This window comes from Rhamphochromis longiceps, linkage group LG4 (assembly GCF_057381845.1).
Source record: "Rhamphochromis longiceps isolate RC_006_pf linkage group LG4, R_longiceps_female_GT1.1, whole genome shotgun sequence".
In the NCBI taxonomy this organism is placed as follows: domain Eukaryota; kingdom Metazoa; phylum Chordata; class Actinopteri; order Cichliformes; family Cichlidae; genus Rhamphochromis; species Rhamphochromis longiceps.
This window is the reverse complement of record NC_140560.1, coordinates 24,602,750-24,620,825: the sequence shown is the minus strand read 5'-3', so window position 1 is coordinate 24,620,825 and position 18,076 is coordinate 24,602,750. Positions and strand designations below refer to the sequence as shown.

The 18,076-nt window shown below is 40.9% G+C and overlaps 1 protein-coding gene across 1 annotated transcript; it reads right to left on the bottom strand.

Moving 5' to 3' along the window:
- Nucleotides 1-3,429: 3,429 nt before the first annotated feature.
- Nucleotides 3,430-7,102, bottom strand: LOC146671675 (transcription factor Sox-8). The gene is made up of 3 exons (XM_085404026.1): nucleotides 6,439-7,102; nucleotides 5,810-6,045; nucleotides 3,430-5,716 (listed from the first exon to the last, which is right to left on the bottom strand). Exons 1-3 carry the CDS (start codon nucleotides 6,852-6,854, stop codon nucleotides 4,968-4,970), a joined length of 1,401 nt encoding a protein of 466 aa, XP_085260152.1. The 5' UTR covers nucleotides 6,855-7,102; the 3' UTR covers nucleotides 3,430-4,967.
- Between the last annotated feature and the right edge of the window lie 10,974 nt (nucleotides 7,103-18,076).

Genomic DNA, 18,076 nt, shown 5'->3' with positions numbered 1-18,076 from the left:
TGAGATAACTTCAAGTAAAGATGGAGAAAGTACATGATGATGGAATGATTCCATAGTTCAACAAAAGCAGAAAGCTGTGACAATGAAAACACAGCCTCAGTTACTAATCAACAAGTCTTAAAGCTGTGGAAACAAAATGAGCAGCTATGCTGCCACCCCATTCACAATTGCAATGTGCCAAGAAAAGTGAAAAGGAGAGAACAAATGAAAAAAGAAAGTGAAAGACTGTGGACAACTGTTCAGGGAACAGAACATGACCAGATGTCAAACTGTTGCTGTATTTTTTCACATTTCTTTATTTCTTAAAAAAAGGAGAATGTTCCACCTGTGGTAAAAGATATCACTAAGAGAATTTCAGAGGGCTGATAAAGCCCAATTTTAATAATATCTTTTTCATTATTTTGAATAATATCTAACCTTTTTTATCCTTTTATCAGAATTAGAATTTGTTGTTTTTTCCAAATGTGAAATTCATAACAGGAGAAAGTTTTATTAATCAGAAAAGTAGTAAAAGTAACCTGACATTCTCTGACTCTCCTGGTGCAGTAATCCCTCCCATCTGGCGCTCCAGGCAGGTTGAAACAGACACAGAATTATTTGCAAATACTTTTAGACCCAGGTCTGATTATCTTTTCAGTAAACAACCGTAATCAGACACTCCATTGAGACATTTTTACTTCAGAATGGTTTTTTTTCTTTTAATGCCCGACTAAAGAATAGATTAAAAAATTTGCGATTAAAAAGTTTTCAAAGAGCTTAATTTACTGATCCTTCCTAATTTACCAAGAAACATTCCAGTACCTAAACTGCAACTTCATAAACATTTAAAAAAATGTTTTTGAATTTCAAACTTCTGTTCTTTTTTTTCTGTACTTATTCTGTTCTCGGTTGAGTAGTTGCAGCATCAAAAAAAGAAAGGTTGAAGTAAGCACTGTACCTTCTTCAATTCCTTTCTGCGCTGGCACATCTGTGAGGAATTGGGGAAGTTAATGTTGGTTCTGTCTGCCACTCTGTTTTACTTGGCCTGGCGATCCCAACAAACACAGGACACACCAATAATAAAATAGATTCCTCTATTTAGTGAGAGAAACAGGGAGACAAGACCGAATAAGCCACGGGGAATCGTTTACTTGGGTGGAGCTGCTAAAGTTTAGTTGAAATTGTTTGTTTTGGAAGCAGCGTGAGTTACTGAAGTAAACAAGAGAGCCCGAGAGCTTTTCTTTAAAAACATGTCATATGCCATCTTGACTTAAACTGGTATATGCAAATACGCAGCTGATGTAAAATTCACAGTAAAATAAACTCAAGCAGCGTGGCTCTGTCCTCAAGTCTTAGAGATAATACCTGATTTTATGACAATGATAAATAAATTGTTGTGAAAGCAAAATGTAATAAAGGGGTTAAAAATACATAACTTAATCTGCCCTATAACTCAATTCATTTTTATCATTTTGTGTAGGAAGTATATTTGCTTAGTGTGCAAGGCAAGAGAAAATGCCATCAGTGATGAGGTATGAGATAAATGCATGATTAAGATTTGGAGAACTTAAAAGAAACTCAGTACATCAATTGGAATGAGGCTAGGCAGATTGGGCGGCGGGCAATAACCGTGCTTTATGTCCACTCCATTTCCCTTGCAAATCAGCCTCACATTCTTAGGGTTTTCACAGTTCCCAGCTCCCCTTTTTCCCTCCCCCAAAACATGCCCTGAGTCAGCCAGGCTCATTAGGCAGGATGAGACTATTACCAGGCGAGTTATCCCAGTCTGAACAATGGGGATGCGGTCAGGTGGTAGAAGCACCAGTTTCACTCGTTTCATCTTGCTTTCCCCTCATGTCCCCTGGGTCCGAGACCACGACTTCGACTTTGGCAAATAACGCTCTTCCTCCATCAACAATTAAGTTGACAGCTGGAATGCAGCACAGACTCAACACTGCAAAATGAATGTGCATTATATTTTATTTTCATTTCCAGTTCCTGCATGAATGCGCATGTGGACTGACAGGGTTTGTGTCAGTGTGCGCACGAGGATATCTGCATGCTGTTGAGCTATTTTTGTGCATTAAGTAGGTTGGACACATACCTATGAACTGCTTTTACTGAAAGCTCTGATTGCGACACAAAACTGTTCCACGCGATTTCCTTTTTTGGTTTGTTTATTAATTCGGTATATTGTGCTAATATAGCTCGCAGTAAAGTTCCCCGCTGCACTTCACTTTTTCAGTTATTTACAGTAGGGCTTTTCAAGAGGCCCAATCAGAAACTGTGGACAAGTTCCAGGGAAACAGGACCCAAGCACCCTGAAGAGCCTTTTTGCCTCACTTTTATTCACTCCTGTTCTTTCTCAAGAGTTCCTCCTGAAAGTATTTGGCAAACACTTGTGAAAAAAAAAAAGAGTTTCAGGGAAGAAAAACAACAAGTCGTTCTTGAGCCACCCACACCCCATCTGCTGTGGTATTATCTTCTTTTATTATCTACAGATTATGTGCGCTGATATTATTTCTGCAGTTTGGTCTGCTGGTCATTGTGGTTGTTGTTCTTGTTGTTTTTTGTTTGTGGAGCACTGTGATATGAGACAGCGACGGGGAGAGGAGGGGTCCTCCACCATGTGCATCTAATCGTCCATTCAGGACCCTCTTAATGGCTTGTCAGTTCCCCTTGCCCTTCCATTTTCTGTCCAATTAATTCCTTTCTAGCTGTCCGGATAAAGGGACACAATGGGGCCCCTCCACAGCATAATGAATCATTAAAATTCAGCAGCGCGGCCCTGGCACTTGGCTTCTCCCTGGGCTGGTTAGGGACGGCTGCTTGGCATGCATGCCAGGGCCAACTTAAGCATTCTACCCACTGGACCAGCGTAGATAGGATCTCTCACCATTTCTCTCATTTATGGTTTAATGGGAAAAAATCATAAATATATATTTGTGAAGATAGCTAGTCTGATATATATGACTACAGGCACATATGAAATGCTGGAAAAGGTTCTGTCCAAAGGTTCTGAAAGTGGCAGCAGTAATTATAATAAGATGCTTTTTATGGTTTTTGTTTTTACATATAACATTACACGCTACGTTTAAATTTCAGAATAAAGGCTCATGAGTTCTTAAAGCAAAATATTATTTTTGTTATTTATGTAAACACAATTCAGCGCATGATCGGAGCACAATCCAATTAGATTTACTGTGAAGGGATCACAGGGAAAATAATGACTTTATAAAAGTCTCACTGCAGCTATAGCAAACAGTACAGATGTTAGAGAAGGAGTCTAACAGCTGGTGTTCGGCGAAAAGGCAAACCCAACAACACGGCGTGCTTCTGTTCAGTTAATTCTTTTTTTTTTTTTCAGTTTTTTTGTTGTTGTTAAGAACAAAAACATCGGAAACCATATGTGAATCCAAAAAGGAAGGACGAATACAAGTATCAACAAAAAGTTTTTTATTAAAAAAAAAAAGTCAGCGCATGAGTTAGCTGTGCATGTGCGAGTGAAACTCTAGTTAATAGAACAACAATTCTTTTCACAGCCTCTCTCAAAAACTGATACACCATAAAGATACAAAACACAGTTCTGCGGACAAAAGCATGATTCTCTGTACGTTTCACATACAGCATGTCACACAACATTACAAACCAAGGCTGTAAGGAATGATATCAAATTAAGGACATAGCCAGAAGCAAGGTAACTGTTGGAGTCTCTGGTGTTGATTACCGATTGTGTGCTGCCCGGAGTTTGTTAATAATTCCTTGTCATATAAAAATACTGACAATAAGCATTAGAAGGCACAAAAATGTTTTATGCGACTGCAGCAGTGAGTTGGCACTTAATGGTTGATGATAAACTGGCAAATACTCGCATACTTAATTTCACTTTTAAACCCTAAATTCTCTTATTTGAGAAAAAGTTAAAAGATGAATTTCGGTTTAAAAAAAACAAACGAACAAAAAAACGTATAGTTTGTGTCACGGGTTATATATGCAACTTTTTCCCAAGGAAATGACTCGCGCATGCATGTGCATGTTTGACACCACATTATCTCCCTGACACACCAACGCGGATGCATGTACGTAGACGAAGTCTTGTGTTGTCCATCGACATATACACGAGATCCAGCTGACATGTCACTCAGAGTGTGCGGTGTTATTTTACCCCATTTCCTTTAACCCTAGATCATGACTAATCGCAATTTGCCAAGCATAGATTTCAGACACCTGTTCTGTCCTGTGCGAGTCTGTTGGTCCCATCTGTTTGTGTGCAACTTGGAATGGAGATGTTTCTGGAAAAATTGGTCTTTAACTGAATAATATCAAACACGGCACTTGTACCACCTTATTTACCTAGTTTTCATTGAAAGCCAAACAGTACTCTAAATAACCAAACCCACATTATATGTGTTCATCTACTTAAGAACAAAACCAAATAATGCATGAACATAAATAGATATAAGACTTTTATGCCAAAATGACACTAGATTCATAGGAGCCAGTTATTTAAGACTGATCCACTGATGCAAACAGTGTGCGGCGACATGGCTCTGGCCGTTAAGTGTTACTGAAACTGCACATTATAGGTCATGTGTACATTGACAGAGTTTGGCCAAACCATTTCAGTCCTGCACGATTCAGCGTCAGGCCTTTTCTTTACCTCAAGTGTGCACACACATGCAATCTTTAACTGGAAAGAAGGGTGTACAGGATGTAGGCGTAGGCGATATGTCCTCATGGAGGAGTCTGGCTCACCAACAACACAATTTCTCTTTGTGTAAAAAGTCTGTACAAGTGTGTTTTCGTCGCAACAATAGAACTCTGTATAAAATCAGCAGGCACTTTTTTCTCTTGTCTGTCTCAGGTTCAAATGGTCACATTTAGCCTACTAGCCCCTACGCACACTACTTCGTCTCCTCCTTACTTCCTTCGTTAGTAGCGCATCGATCTGAATGAGTCTCCAGTGCGAACGGGCTGTTTCTGTACTCTTAAGGTCGAGACAGTGTGGTGTAGACCGGCTGGTCCCAGCTGGATGCGTTGGGGCTGTGAGGAGGAGCCATGGACAGACTGTTGAGGATTGGGCTGCTATAGGGCCGCCTGGATGAATGGAAGTAGGGATACTGATAAAGGCTAGAGGGATAGCTAGAGTAAGGGTTGTAATAGTTGGAGCTCTGAAGGTCAGTATAGTCACACTGGGAGCTGGAGAAAGAGGAAGCGGCCGAGGCAGCTGATGTGGCTGATGTGACACAAGCCTGGCTACTGTACGAGCCGTAATCAGAGTGTGAGGGCGAGCCGTGAGAGTGCTCGTTGTAGTGGCTGGGGCTCAGTTGCTCTGTTTTAATATGGAGACGGTGCTGGCCCACCTCACCGGTGGAGGGAGAGGAGGAGGACATGGAGCTCTTTCGGCTCCACGTTGACCCGTTGCTGCTTGTATGGCTGTATGAGGAAGTGTAAGCGCTGCCAGGCAGTGGAGCCTGGCTGTGGCTGTGGCTGTGGTCTGAGGAGCCTGAGGCGTGGCCATTGAGCGGGAGGTACTGGTCAAACTCGTGAACGTCAAAGGTCTCCATATTGCTGATGACATCAGTGCTGAGCTCAGAGATGTCTACATTGCTGAAGTCAATGTTTTGCCTGCTGCTGTCAACAAGTCGACGGCCTTCATGTTTCAAATCCTGCTTCACCCCATGGTGGAGGTCTGTTTTAGGAGTAGTGGGTGGTGTAGGTGGACCATGGGGCTGCCCTGAAAAAAAAGATGTAAATCAGAAATGAAGGTTTGCCACTTCAAACACAAAATTATCTCAAGAATTAAACAAATTAGCCGCAAAGTACATACCTGCATGGTCAGGATGGTGGTGTCCGTCACTCATTCCTCCCAGTCCTCCCATCCCTGGTTCAGCTTTGTACATGTGATGAGCCAGTTCTGCTCCAGAATCTGAGTCGCTCTGGCCTGGTTTCACATTCTTCCGTCTTCGAGGCTGGTACTTGTAGTCTGGATGATCTTTCTTGTGCTGAACTCGAAGCCTCTCTGCTTCATCTACGAATGGCCTCTTTTCACTCTCTGAAAGCAAGCTAAGGTAGAAAAATAAATAAATAAAATCGAGAAAATTATTGAGCTGAAGTAAACAAAGACACAGTTGTTAAATTTAAAGTTACTTTAGCGCTTTTGTTTCCTAGAAAAACGTCGAGAAAAACACGCACTAAAAGATGTTTTCTGTCTTGGTTTGTTCAAAAAATCTATTTATTTCCAAATCATTTCACCAAACACAACAAAAAAAAAAGCGTTACAATATTAGAATCATGTCCGTGTTCAAAACTCCAGCCACAGCGTCTCGGTGACCTGAGTGTCCTTTTGTTTTTTTTATGTTACTTTACACTTACATAAAATATTCTTGAATTTCTCTACACCCCAATCTACATACATAAATATATATAATTTTATTTGAAATATACATTTTTTCTTACCGCCAAAGTTTCCCCAGGGTCTTGCTCAGTTCTGCGTTGTGCAGGTGTGGATACTGATCCGCGAGCTTTCTGCGGGCCGCTTGCGCCCAGACCATGAACGCATTCATGGGTCTCTTGACGTGAGGTTTACTCTTCAGGGATCCGTTCCCTCTCACGGGCATTGGTACCAAGGACCAGTCGTACCCCTTTAGGACCTGAGAGACGGCATCTCGTATACACGCAGGGAACCTTTCATCATCTTCGGAGTCCAGTTTCTTGCCCAAACCGGCGAGCAGGGATCCTTGACCATCGGAGCCTGTCGGCGAGGACGGAGCATCGGAGTCGGACTCGTCCTGGGACATGGAACTGTTTGTACCCGATGGACTGCATGGCTGGTCACCGACACACTTGTCATGCTCCTCCGTCATTTTTAACATTATTTGTTCAGTCCTTTGGAAATGAAAATTCAGATGTTGCCACTGAAGTTCAAGCCTTCACCAAATTGGCCAGTGCGCTTTTGCGCGCGTTGCGCCAAAGTAAATTCCTTTAACAGTTTCAGTCAGTGCGAGCCTGTTGTTTTTCCCCCGCTTTCCTGTTTGTTTGCCTTGTTGTCCCGGGCTGTCGTGGAGGGGGGTGCTGTCGTGAAACTTGTGGTTCTCACTGTGAACTGAAGTGCTGCATGTTAGAGCAACTTGAGTTGGAGTTTTAAAAGCGTCACTCCACCTTCGGACTCTGGTTGGCTGGAACAAATCGCTACTTTCTCCTCATTGGTTCAGGATCTATGTGGGCTTCATTATGATAATGACTTTTTAATCGGTGGCACAATTCTGTTTTTGTTAATTTATTCACGAGGTGTGACAAGCAGATATTTCACAAATTGCGCATTTCTACAATTATTTCTGAACTCAATATGAAAAGCATCTTCATTGTGTTAATGTCAAAATAACCTGACACATTTTGATTGTATACTTTATGATACAGAGTTATATTTTTTTTATTATGTACTGAGATAACATAACAATAAATAATATTTCTATTTCTATCATATTTATTCAGATCGATCATCAAAAGGTGTTGCATGCACAGAGTAAAAAGAGAACTTTTGTATAATCTGACAAAAACAATAGTATGAGGCGCTCAAAAATGTTTTGAAACGTGGAATAGCTCAAAAAAATCTTACTTGGCATATTACATCAGGTCTGACAGACTCTCCAGTCAAATTCACAGCAATAGGGTGACACCCTCCACAAGATTCAACTAATGGGTTTTTCTCTTTCTTTTTGCATAATACATGTGCTCTTTTGAAACTCATGCAACAATATTTTTAGCGCGATCACCACACGATACTCAGCCTTTCAGATCTTTTTATTTAAATTACTTGTCTCCACACGAACTTATAGGAAAAACTAAATTTAAATCTAAACAAATCATGATGGCTGTGAAGCCCAAGTCTCATCCCAGAACACACCAAAAACAAAGGTTAAAAAGTTTGATAATAAACTGCAGCCCAACTGCAACTATTTGACAAATGCTCCAACTTTAGAGACGGAAGTTAACGTGTCCTGTTTGTTTGTGATCCATAATTCACTTCTCATCTCCAGTGAAGCATGCTTTTTACGACACAGAAGATACTGAGAGCAGAGAAGATAAGAGTGTAGATTGAATCACAGCCTTTGTTAAAGGTGTCTTTGTTCATATATTGTGGGATGATTTTTATCACTGGCCTCCCCATGAAAAGACAAGGTATGTTTGTGCTGGACGGCAGTTTGCTTTGCTCAATGCACACTGCAGGTGGCTGAGGGAAGAGGAGAGCTTGTAATGTGGAAATAATAGAAACTGTGGCTTGGTTATACAGACGCTGTTTTTCAGTGTGAAAGGTGATGGCTTGCACAGAAAGGTAAGGAGTTTTTATTGTTTGTTCTTTTATTATTAGCAATGACTTTTTATTGTGACTTTGTATTAACCTTTAATGTTCAGTGTGTTTGAGGGACAATGACTGCATGGTCCATGCAACACAAAATTAAGCCTGTTTTCCTTGAAAGCATAATTCACAGTTGATATAGTTAAACTGTCTTGCTCTGGCTTGAGCTGTCTTACTTTCTAGCAGCTGCTTTGAAAACACTTAGCTGGATCAAGTTCAGAGTTTGTGTGTGTGTGTGTGTGTGTGTGTGTGTGTGTGTGTGTGTGTGTGTGTGTGTGTGTGTGTGTGTGTGTGTGTGTGTGTGTGTGTGTGCATGAATTCAGACAGACAGGACAGCATCTAGCTGTCAGATGAGAGTGGCTGTGGCCTGTTTCTCTTGTAACACACACAGAAAAGTATTAAATGTGCACAGCTATTTTTTGCATGTATAGATTCAATTATATTTCTTCATACTAATTTTAGTTATTCACCAGTTGCTCGCTCTGGTATAAAGTTGCTCTTATTGTTAACAGCAAAGATCCACTGGCACAATTATCAGTAACATTTTGTCAAGTCTCATGAGGTTTAATTCTTGTCACATTTTGACTATTTGAACATCCCCTCTGGATTTCCAATGAAATCATCTCATCTGGGTAACATATAATGCTGTAAAATCCTTCCTCTAATACACCTTTGAAACGGAATCAACTGTTCCTGGCTCAAGTCCCACCTTCCCACCAAATTTCATGGAAATTCATTTGCGGTATCCTGCAGAAAGACAAACAAACAAGCAAGTCGATTTCAGTAAGTGTGATGTAGTTCCAAAAGTACTTTATTTGGGTTTTTATTTCTGGGGAAAATTGAGGGATCCATTGTGTTGTAATACCATTTTAATAGCTCCATGTTGACGTAAGTGTGACGCTAAACATATTAAAACTCACTTTAGCATTTAATGAAAAGGCAGAAGAAAAATAAATTCCAAGCAACTCGCACTGACATGACTCTTCAATCATCTGCTCACAGTTATGACAGTGAGTGTAAATCAGCACGAGTCCAACATGAGTGGCAGCTGCCGTCACTTCCCACTTAGCTCTGGGATCGTATTCGTTTTTGGGGTAGACAGCAAGAGACAGAAAGGAGGAGACAGACTTAAACAGACTCCAGCCTTCCCTCTTAATGTCTGCTTGTATTGTGGGGAAAAACTCTGGTCAGAGTTTGTGGGCTTTGGGCTCTTGATTAGAAAAGGAAGAAACAACAGAGGAGAGGCAACCGCGCATGAACCTTAAGTGTCCTAAAGAATGAAGGAAGGTTTTAATTTTCCTATTTTTGTGAGTTTCATCTCAAAGGAAAGACCCGGGTAAAGATTTTTAGACTTTTGCAGAGCATGTTGGCCAATTTCTCCTGGGCCTCAGTCACTTCTACCCCACATGTAAATTATACTTTCTGGCTTCTAATGTGCATACAAAATTAAATTGCACAGTCACCCACAGGAATCTTGCTTCCTTTGGTCTCTGCTTCTGTGTTTTAATACAGTTAGGCACATTTCTTTGTTCAAGCCAAGTTATAATGCTGAGCAGTTAAATTGGCATAAATTGTCACAGTATTGACATGATTCTGAAGTTCATCAGGTCATCAGGTCCATAAATACCATATATAAAACATTTAAAACCATATTTTTCTGTGCATGAAGTGTAAATCCTGCAACACTGGAATCTTAAAACAACTTCTTTACAATTTCCTACATGAGGATAAGCTCTCTTTGCAGCCACCACAGCATCCTAAACCTAACCCAGAACAGCAGGCCTTAATTTTGTCTAATAATCTCCTTGATTGCACTCTGAGTCAGTTTAAACTTGGTGAACTATGAAGATTGGCATGCCCTCCATCTCACCCAGTCAATCCCAACCACTTCATAACCACATGTGGAGCAAACTCCTTGGCTAACAAACCATATTTCACCCCTGCACCGCATCAACCGGACCACTTTTCTTTGGTTTCACACTCAGATAGGTTATTTAGGGCAGAATTTACAGTTGTAGCAAATGCTAATGGAAGGCTAAGATGCAGGTTTTAGACATTATTTATTAAGTTATGAAATCTAACATTTAACATGTCTGGGGAAGTTAAAGGATTCATACATTTTTACATCTTTAAGCCAAAAAGATGCAGATTTTTTGTTAGGTTCACACACAGTAAAGCAAACTCTCAGTGACGGATGTACGCACTCCTGTTTTCAGATTCATTGCTACTCATCACACCCCCTCTGAAACCGCGCAGAGGTGGATGTTTTCCATTTTGGTCTGAGGCCAAATGTATTTTCCAGGTTGTCTACTTAGCAAGGTCGAAGACCCGGGGATGCTTGACTCCACTGGTTCCAATCACAGTCCAACCCCCATGACAGCTGCTGCGCGTTAGGACCTCCCATTGACCTCTGACCTCACACTATCCTAAATTCATTCTATTAAAATACCATAATGTGGGGTTTACTGGACCAATTGCAGGTTTTATTTAAACCTATTAGTAGATGCAGAAAGGTGGAGGTGAGGGGTTGCAAAGAAAGGAGTTTTGAAGAGATGTAAGGGGGAGTGTTTGAAACTGAAGGAAACAATTAGTCCAAAACATCTTTGGGTGTGTTTGGCCTTCGGCCACTCTCACATTTTAATGTCAGGAGCATAAAAAGAGCTCAAGTGTTTCCAGATTATTTGCTGTGTTTTCTCCCTGACACATAACTGCTTAGTGAGGCAGTGGTTTTGCTTGCGATAGTTGTATATGTTCATATGAATTAGGGATTATGAGCGGGGAGGTTTTGGAAGTGGTTGCAGTAGCCTGTTGGGAAGAATTATTTTAAGACAGGTCCTCAGTCTCTTGTCATTCGTAGGCCTTTTTGGAAATCTTTGATCTAAAAGCTGTTAGTAGGTATCCTGGTTGTGTGACTCAATTCATGTGCAAGCTTGGGAAGTACAGAAAAGTTGTGACTATCAGCATAATAGTTTCTTAATATTGGGTAAAGGTGAAGCTCTAGGTCGATTCCAGGAGAACCGATCAGTAAACTTTCATTTAATCTTACACATGCACAGTAGAAATGTCCATTCCACATTATTTTCTTCTGAAATAACACCCTAACTGCTTAGATGCTCAGATCGGACAATATTTCACATATCTTTTCTCGGGTATTTTCCCAGGAGGAGTGAGGCGGTATGTGGGTTCCTTTTTTTACACTTTGTGATCTATACCCCCATCATTCTTTCTTTCTTTCTTCCTTGACATCTCCAGGGCATATGTTCTGAGTAAAACTTGTGGTGTGCTCAGTTTTCCACATTGTCTACTTTTTTGATCCTTGATTCTCATAAATCATCTCCCTAATTTGCTTGAGAATTAGATGGTGCGGGACATGTAGACATTAAGAACAGGACTCAGGGGCGGCGAAAGAACAGAAAGCCCACCCCTTGACTTTACGGGAAATGAGAGCCTGTTCCACAATACTAAGTCTATTTAAAGGAGTTGTCTGGCTGTGGGGCCTTTGCCTCATCGTGCTATGATAACTGCGGTGCATTGTTTTTATTTACAGATAATTAAAACAAGAATAAAAACCCATTTTCACTCTTGATTTTTATGTCCCTTTTACGAGCACAAGACTGCACTGATTTTTGCACGCATGCAAGTGCACAAAGCCAGTGTGCAGCACAGTGCACACACACTAACCAGAGTGAAACCTAAATCTCTTGTGTACAATTCATATATTACAGCATAATTTATAAGCTATTAAAACGATTATTGGTGAAGTGGATCAAATTCTCCAATTAGGCTTTTAGTGCAACAAGCCAAGACTTTCAGTGTTTATGAGCGGCAGTTAGTCTGCATGTCTCCAGCCTGTCTGCAACCTGATTTTGCAAAAACCTTTTTTTTAAAAGCGCATAAGCACACCTGCTCCTAACCGCATGAAGAAGTAGTGTGTTGTGATCATCCTTGATGAGCTTTATAGTATGTGATGTTACAGCCCTGAGGGTATTCCCATGGCTTGATGTGGATTCACTTAATGTGCAAGTGAAAACTGGTTGGTGCTACAGGATTTACCGTCCCCACAGGGCTCATGTCAGAGAAATTGCAAAACTCCTTTCACGAACTTCAGTTGGACTTTACTTTCAGCCTTGTTCAGAGTAAATAGATTTGGACAGTTCTCACCCGGCGTATCGACGGCTGAAGTAAACAGTGGACTGACGGCTTGACCAGATAGCAAAAGACTCTGGGGCGGATCCGGTCAGGAGTCACTGTCTGGAGTCGCTGCCTGGGTACGCTCACTACAGATGATGGTGGCCACAGTTTTTAAGGTTCCCTTAGGGGTTAAAATATAAAACACTGCAAAAATATTTAGTTGACATATATTCTGTCCTGAATTACTGCTAGGTGATGATTTTATTCAAATATGCTAAAATACAGTGTGTACAAAAATGTAGTAGGAACAGGTTTGCTGTGGCATCTAAATCTAATGACTAATGTCTAAAGTTAATGTTTTTGATCTCTCTCAGCTGACTATAACATCTTTGTTCTATAGCAGCCCCCGTAGCTAGTCTTATCCACTTGAATTGCTCAGGGCTAAGAACAGCGCAGAAAGTTGGTTGCAGTCTGCAATCTAGTGACATCTAGAGATGATATTTTACCCTATGTAACTTTAATTACTCATTCAGGTTTGTCTGAATGGACCAGGGGATCAGTGTTGTAGCAAGCAAACGACCAGCATATACAGATCATAAATTAGCCACACACAGCAGAGAGCCAAAAACTAACTTCAGGTGGTCCCTTATTCACAAGAGCTTGCCACAACAGGTAATGCCGGCTGTTTGATTGCCAGTTTTTTTTGGGTTTATTTACACTGGATGCAACCTGCAAATGATTTGGATCTCCTCTTGGGAACAAACTGGGAAGCTTTCACTTGTTAGGTGAATATGTAAAGCACTATACTGTGGAGCCACTACAAATAGCACAGCATAAGCCAACAGAAAAAGGAATCCTGCACATCTGTGAAAGAGCGCCTCCTTTTTGTTGTTAGTTTTTTCTTTGTTTGTTTGGGGTTTTTTTGTTTTTTTGAGTTTTTTGCTCATTTACCTTGTGTGACACGTCGTGCCATATAGGTTCCCTACTGACGGTTACACAGACATCACCCGCCTCAGGCAAGGAAAGAAGGAAGCAATTGCCAACCGTTTCCACTGGTTATAGGTTGCAGGGTATTTCCTGGTTACCACTTCACTATTTCTAACTGTTTGGCTGCCTGTTGCAAACATGCAAAGCAACAAAGTGAAATGAAGTCATGTGTAATATTTAGTCTCACTCTCACAGTAAGCTTGAAGTTAAACATGGATGTGACGTACAGTGAAGGTAAAGCTGTTGTTCTGTTGAACATATGGGTTTGTATGTATGTGTGCTCTGGTCAGGTGCTGGTGGTGTCCACCTTCATAATACAGCGTGGGAAACCAAGGTCATCAAGGTCACTTCCTGTTCACTCTGAAAAGGTGCAGAGGTGTATTTTGGGACAGAAGAGTCAGTGGGAATATTTGTGTAGCAGGAAGGATAGGGCTTTTTAGACGGTCATTAAGTCTGATGTTTTCATTCCCAGAAGAATTTCACTTTCTCCTAACTTTTCCCCTTTTTAAATATTTCATGCTCCGCTTTTGGTTATTTTCTCTAAATATGACTATTTGCTTTTATATAATAAGTTATATGTGTTTCCTCTCCCTAATAATTAACCTTTTAAGAGTTTTGTATGGCTCAGATCACTTCAGGCCACTGTATCACTTTTGATGAGTGTTTACCCTCAACTCACTGGTGACTCTGTTCAGCTCTGAGGGTTATCAGTGTGGAGATGAAATTACATATTAGCTGAAGATGGTCAAATCACTAACATTTGATTCCACTCAACACACTCACCTTGGATTACCTCTGTGTTTGTTTGTTTCAGTGCTCTTTGGCTGTTGGTTCAGTCACTTTTTCCTTCAAAGATAATGATTTCTAAATATTTTGATCTAAATAACAGTAGGATTTTTAAGACAAATGTTTTCAGTTACACTTATTACTAGTTATCTGTCTATTTTAGCAAAATTAAGAAGATATACTTTTACTTTACCACTTTTTGCCTGCTAATGACCACCCCAGGACAGCTTTGGCTGCATTTAATGCTGCGTATAAATCTACCCAACTACAGGGCCCTTATGGTGATGTGCAAAAATTAACTTCCTCTTGTGGATTATATAAAGACCCGTAGCTGGTTAGCCTGATTGATGAAGGCCAGTTCTACTTTTGGGAATTTCTCATTAAAATTTGGCCCACTTATAACCCTTTGAATCGAGACTTAAATCTAAGAGTAAAACAGCTCAATTCTCTGACTTGTTTGATGAAAGTTTTAAAAATATTTAAATACTATATGTGTGTGTGTGTTGAATATGTTTGTGGTGATAAATGTGCAGCTCAGACCAGTTTTGTAGCTATAAATCACTCCATGCTTGTGGATAAATTGGGGCCAAATTTAAAAACAGCAAATAACCTTGCCCCCCCCCCCCCCCCATAGCCCAATTTTAGCTCCATTGGTGCCTTTATAGCTTGAAACTCAGGTACATATATTTATGACGGCTGTAAAGTATTGCTGCTGTAGTTAATCTCCTAATGACGTCTCTCTTCCTCTGCTACCAGAAAGTCTGGGTTCAGACTTCAGGGACCAGTTGGCAGGAGACAGGAGGGGGGAACGTGGTCGATGATTTTGGGATGCAAATTTTAGGGGGCTAGGGGCTTAAACTAAACTGTGTTTGTGATTGAAAAAGGTGAAAGACCGGGTTTCTTCTCTTTCTTTCTTTCTTTCTTTCTTTCTTTCTTTCTTTCTTTCTTTCTTTCTTTCTTTCTTTCTTTTCTTTTCTTTTTGATGACATGCATGTGACATGGCATATTTCAGACGCATGAGATCTATTACAAGTGAGAGTGCCAGGAAGAAATTTTGCTAATGGGAAACAAATGGGCCACACTTCTGAGCTCGTGTCAATTTTGCAGGCAGTTTGTTGCCATCTTTTTTTTTTCTTTTCCTTTTTATATAGACATTCATTTGCAAAGATGCTTTGCATACACCTTATAATAATATTCACCAAACCATCGTGCAGTCTGCTTTTGCATACGTGCTTGTGCACAGGTGAGAGTGTACAGTCATATCATTTATGTGGATATGAGGTTGTTGTTTTTTTAGTACCTGACCCTTCACTTATAGATATAGGATGATGCCCCGGTGACACTGGTACACACCGAGCACAGCAGTTACTGCCTCTTCCCTCTTTCTGTCTCCACTGTCCATCTTCCCTCCTCCTTCCTCTCGCCTCTCCTGGTTGCAGTTGTATTTGTGCGCCTTGGGAAGATTACAAAGAGGTGCTTTGTGAGGGGATGCAGCTGCTGAAATCCGACTAGATCCAGCTGAAGAGAGAAGGGAGCAGGTGGGTCAACAACGCCACCCTGCTGTTCCCAGAATATCAGGCTGCAGAGCTGTGCCTCCCTCCCCCACACAGGCACTCTCGCACAGACAAACACACAGCAACACATGCACACACATCCTCAGAGCACCCCAATCCCAGCCCATTACACACAAACATTATAACATGTCAAAATAAAAACACAGCAACACCCACAAAACAGCAATATGCACATGTCAAAGGACTACCTCTGCCCACTCAAACAAGTGTGTTTAACAAGAATCATTCATGTAGTGGGAGAATTTTGGCAGAAAGTTTGAAAGCTACACAAATTATTCACGCACACACACTTAGTGCTGTGTACTAAGGCCTTATGCTAATTCTAGGTCGCACCTTATGATTTAATTAACAGCAGCAATGACACGGGCAGTCCACGTGCTGTAGAAGGCAGAGGAAGATCCTGTCAGCTTTGTGAAGCTAAGATGTTAACAGGTCAGGATGCTGCCAAAATGTTGGATTTCTGAATCACAATGGGGACATTGGTAAGATGACCCTCATCCGGCTTTGTGCAGCTCAAAAAAAGGGAGGCAGGAGATGGAGAGAGGAAAGGAATGACAGAGAGAAGAGGAAGTCATGCAGGCAAGCGTTCTCGCTCCTGTTGAAGTGGATCAGATGTCTCACCGCCAACCTGACTGCAGGGGACACGATGCTGGACCAAGGTGACATAAAAAGCACAAAATTTACTTTGTTTTTACTTCTTCTTCTTCTTCTTCTTCTTCTTCTTTTTTGTACTGCTGAACTTGAAAAATTCAAATGTTGATGATGTTTCCACTTTCCTTTATCATCTCCTTCTACAGCCTTAATCAGCTCCAGATCCAAATTCTGTACTTTATACTAGAAACACCCACCAAATTATAGATGCATTTTTGTATTAACTTTGCATATGTGTCCTCTCTCCTGTCATGTCCCATAAGCAAGCTTTTTGATAATCATAAAAGAAATATGCTAATAGGATGCAAAGCAGTTGTGCTGCACTGAAAGCTGTGGGCTTTGTGAACTATTCTTCAGCTTTATGTCTTTACTTAATGAGAGTTTTGACGCACGTGGCTCCCTCCCCATTGCCTTGGAGCGCCCAGCCCCCCTTCATGTGTGCAATAATTCAGCCACATTGATAATAAGTTCTTCTGTCCCTCCCTGAAAATGCTTGAATGTCATTTAATACACTAGGCTTTACTCTGAAAGATGCCACTGTCCCACACACTTAGTATTCTTTGCTGTCCCTCACCATATTCGCCACATTTTTGCTTAAGTAAAAACCAGCAACTTTAAAATTTCCTTCAGCTACTTTTTCCACTTCTCAAAACAAAAACAAAATAAACGTAAGCTGGCAATATGTCACCAAAATAATCCGTATTTCTTTCCCTCTATTATGTCTAAATGACTTCATTTTTTTACGGGTCGGTTATCGTCCACAATTCACGTAGCTTTATCTGTGGGTACACTTGAGTTCAGTGACATGATATCCATCACAATTCTGTCACAAGCACCCCACAGACCTCTCGCTGCCTCGTGCGCCAGCGTGGAAAACGCGGGTCCCACTGTTCGTGCAGTGATTCAGGTTGTTATTCTTTTTTCTAATATGTCATCCCGGTTCATGTGATATCGAAGAAACAACACATTCTGGGTCATTGTGGGTTTCTTTCTTGCTCAGATAACAGTTTGTGTGGGAGAGTGATCGCCATTAGAAGGTGGATCTCTGAAAATGCAGACTCTCAGCCATCTGGAGTTCCATCTCTACACATGTTTTAGGCTACGTTCACACTGCAGGTCTTAATGCTCAATTCCGATTTTTTGATCAAATCCGATTTTTTTGTCTCCTCGTTCACACTACAAATAAAATGCGACAGCAAACGCGCTCTAGTGTGAACGCTCAAAGCGGCCCGCATGCGCAAAAGAAGATGTCACACACAACGCGCTCTGTTTAGACCAAGAACAAACAGTATTGTTTGACTGATGGCCGTTAATATAAAGACTTCGGACTTTACGTTTCCCAATTTTTGCTTTAAGTTATTTTGTTATTTACATAATAATGTAAATAACCTAATAATGATCCTTATTGCTGTTTAAGAGAGGAGCGGTGCTTCAAAGGATAGCTGCAGATTTCTGTCAGAATCTGCAGATTATACAGTACAAATAAAATGTTTACGTTGTCTTCCCAACAGTTTCACTGACATCTACACTGGATGGCTAGGAAGCGTTCGCGATGTCTTCTCGGGCGCTGATAATTGGCTTCAGTCTTGTGTCGGTGACGTAAAAGGCG

What these genes read in the sequence shown, in the direction of transcription:
- LOC146671675 (XM_085404026.1), bottom strand. Translation starts at nt 6,854, where the DNA reads ATGTTAAAAATGACGGAGGAGCATGACAAGTGTGTCGGTGACCAGCCA. An exon ending in ACCCTGGGGAAACTTTGGCG is followed by an intron (nt 6,046 to 6,438) that starts GTAAGAAAAAAT and finishes TTTCTACCTTAG; the next exon opens with CTTGCTTTCAGAGAGTGAAA. An exon ending in CCACCATCCTGACCATGCAG is followed by an intron (nt 5,717 to 5,809) that starts GTATGTACTTTG and finishes CTTTTTTTTCAG; the next exon opens with GGCAGCCCCATGGTCCACCT.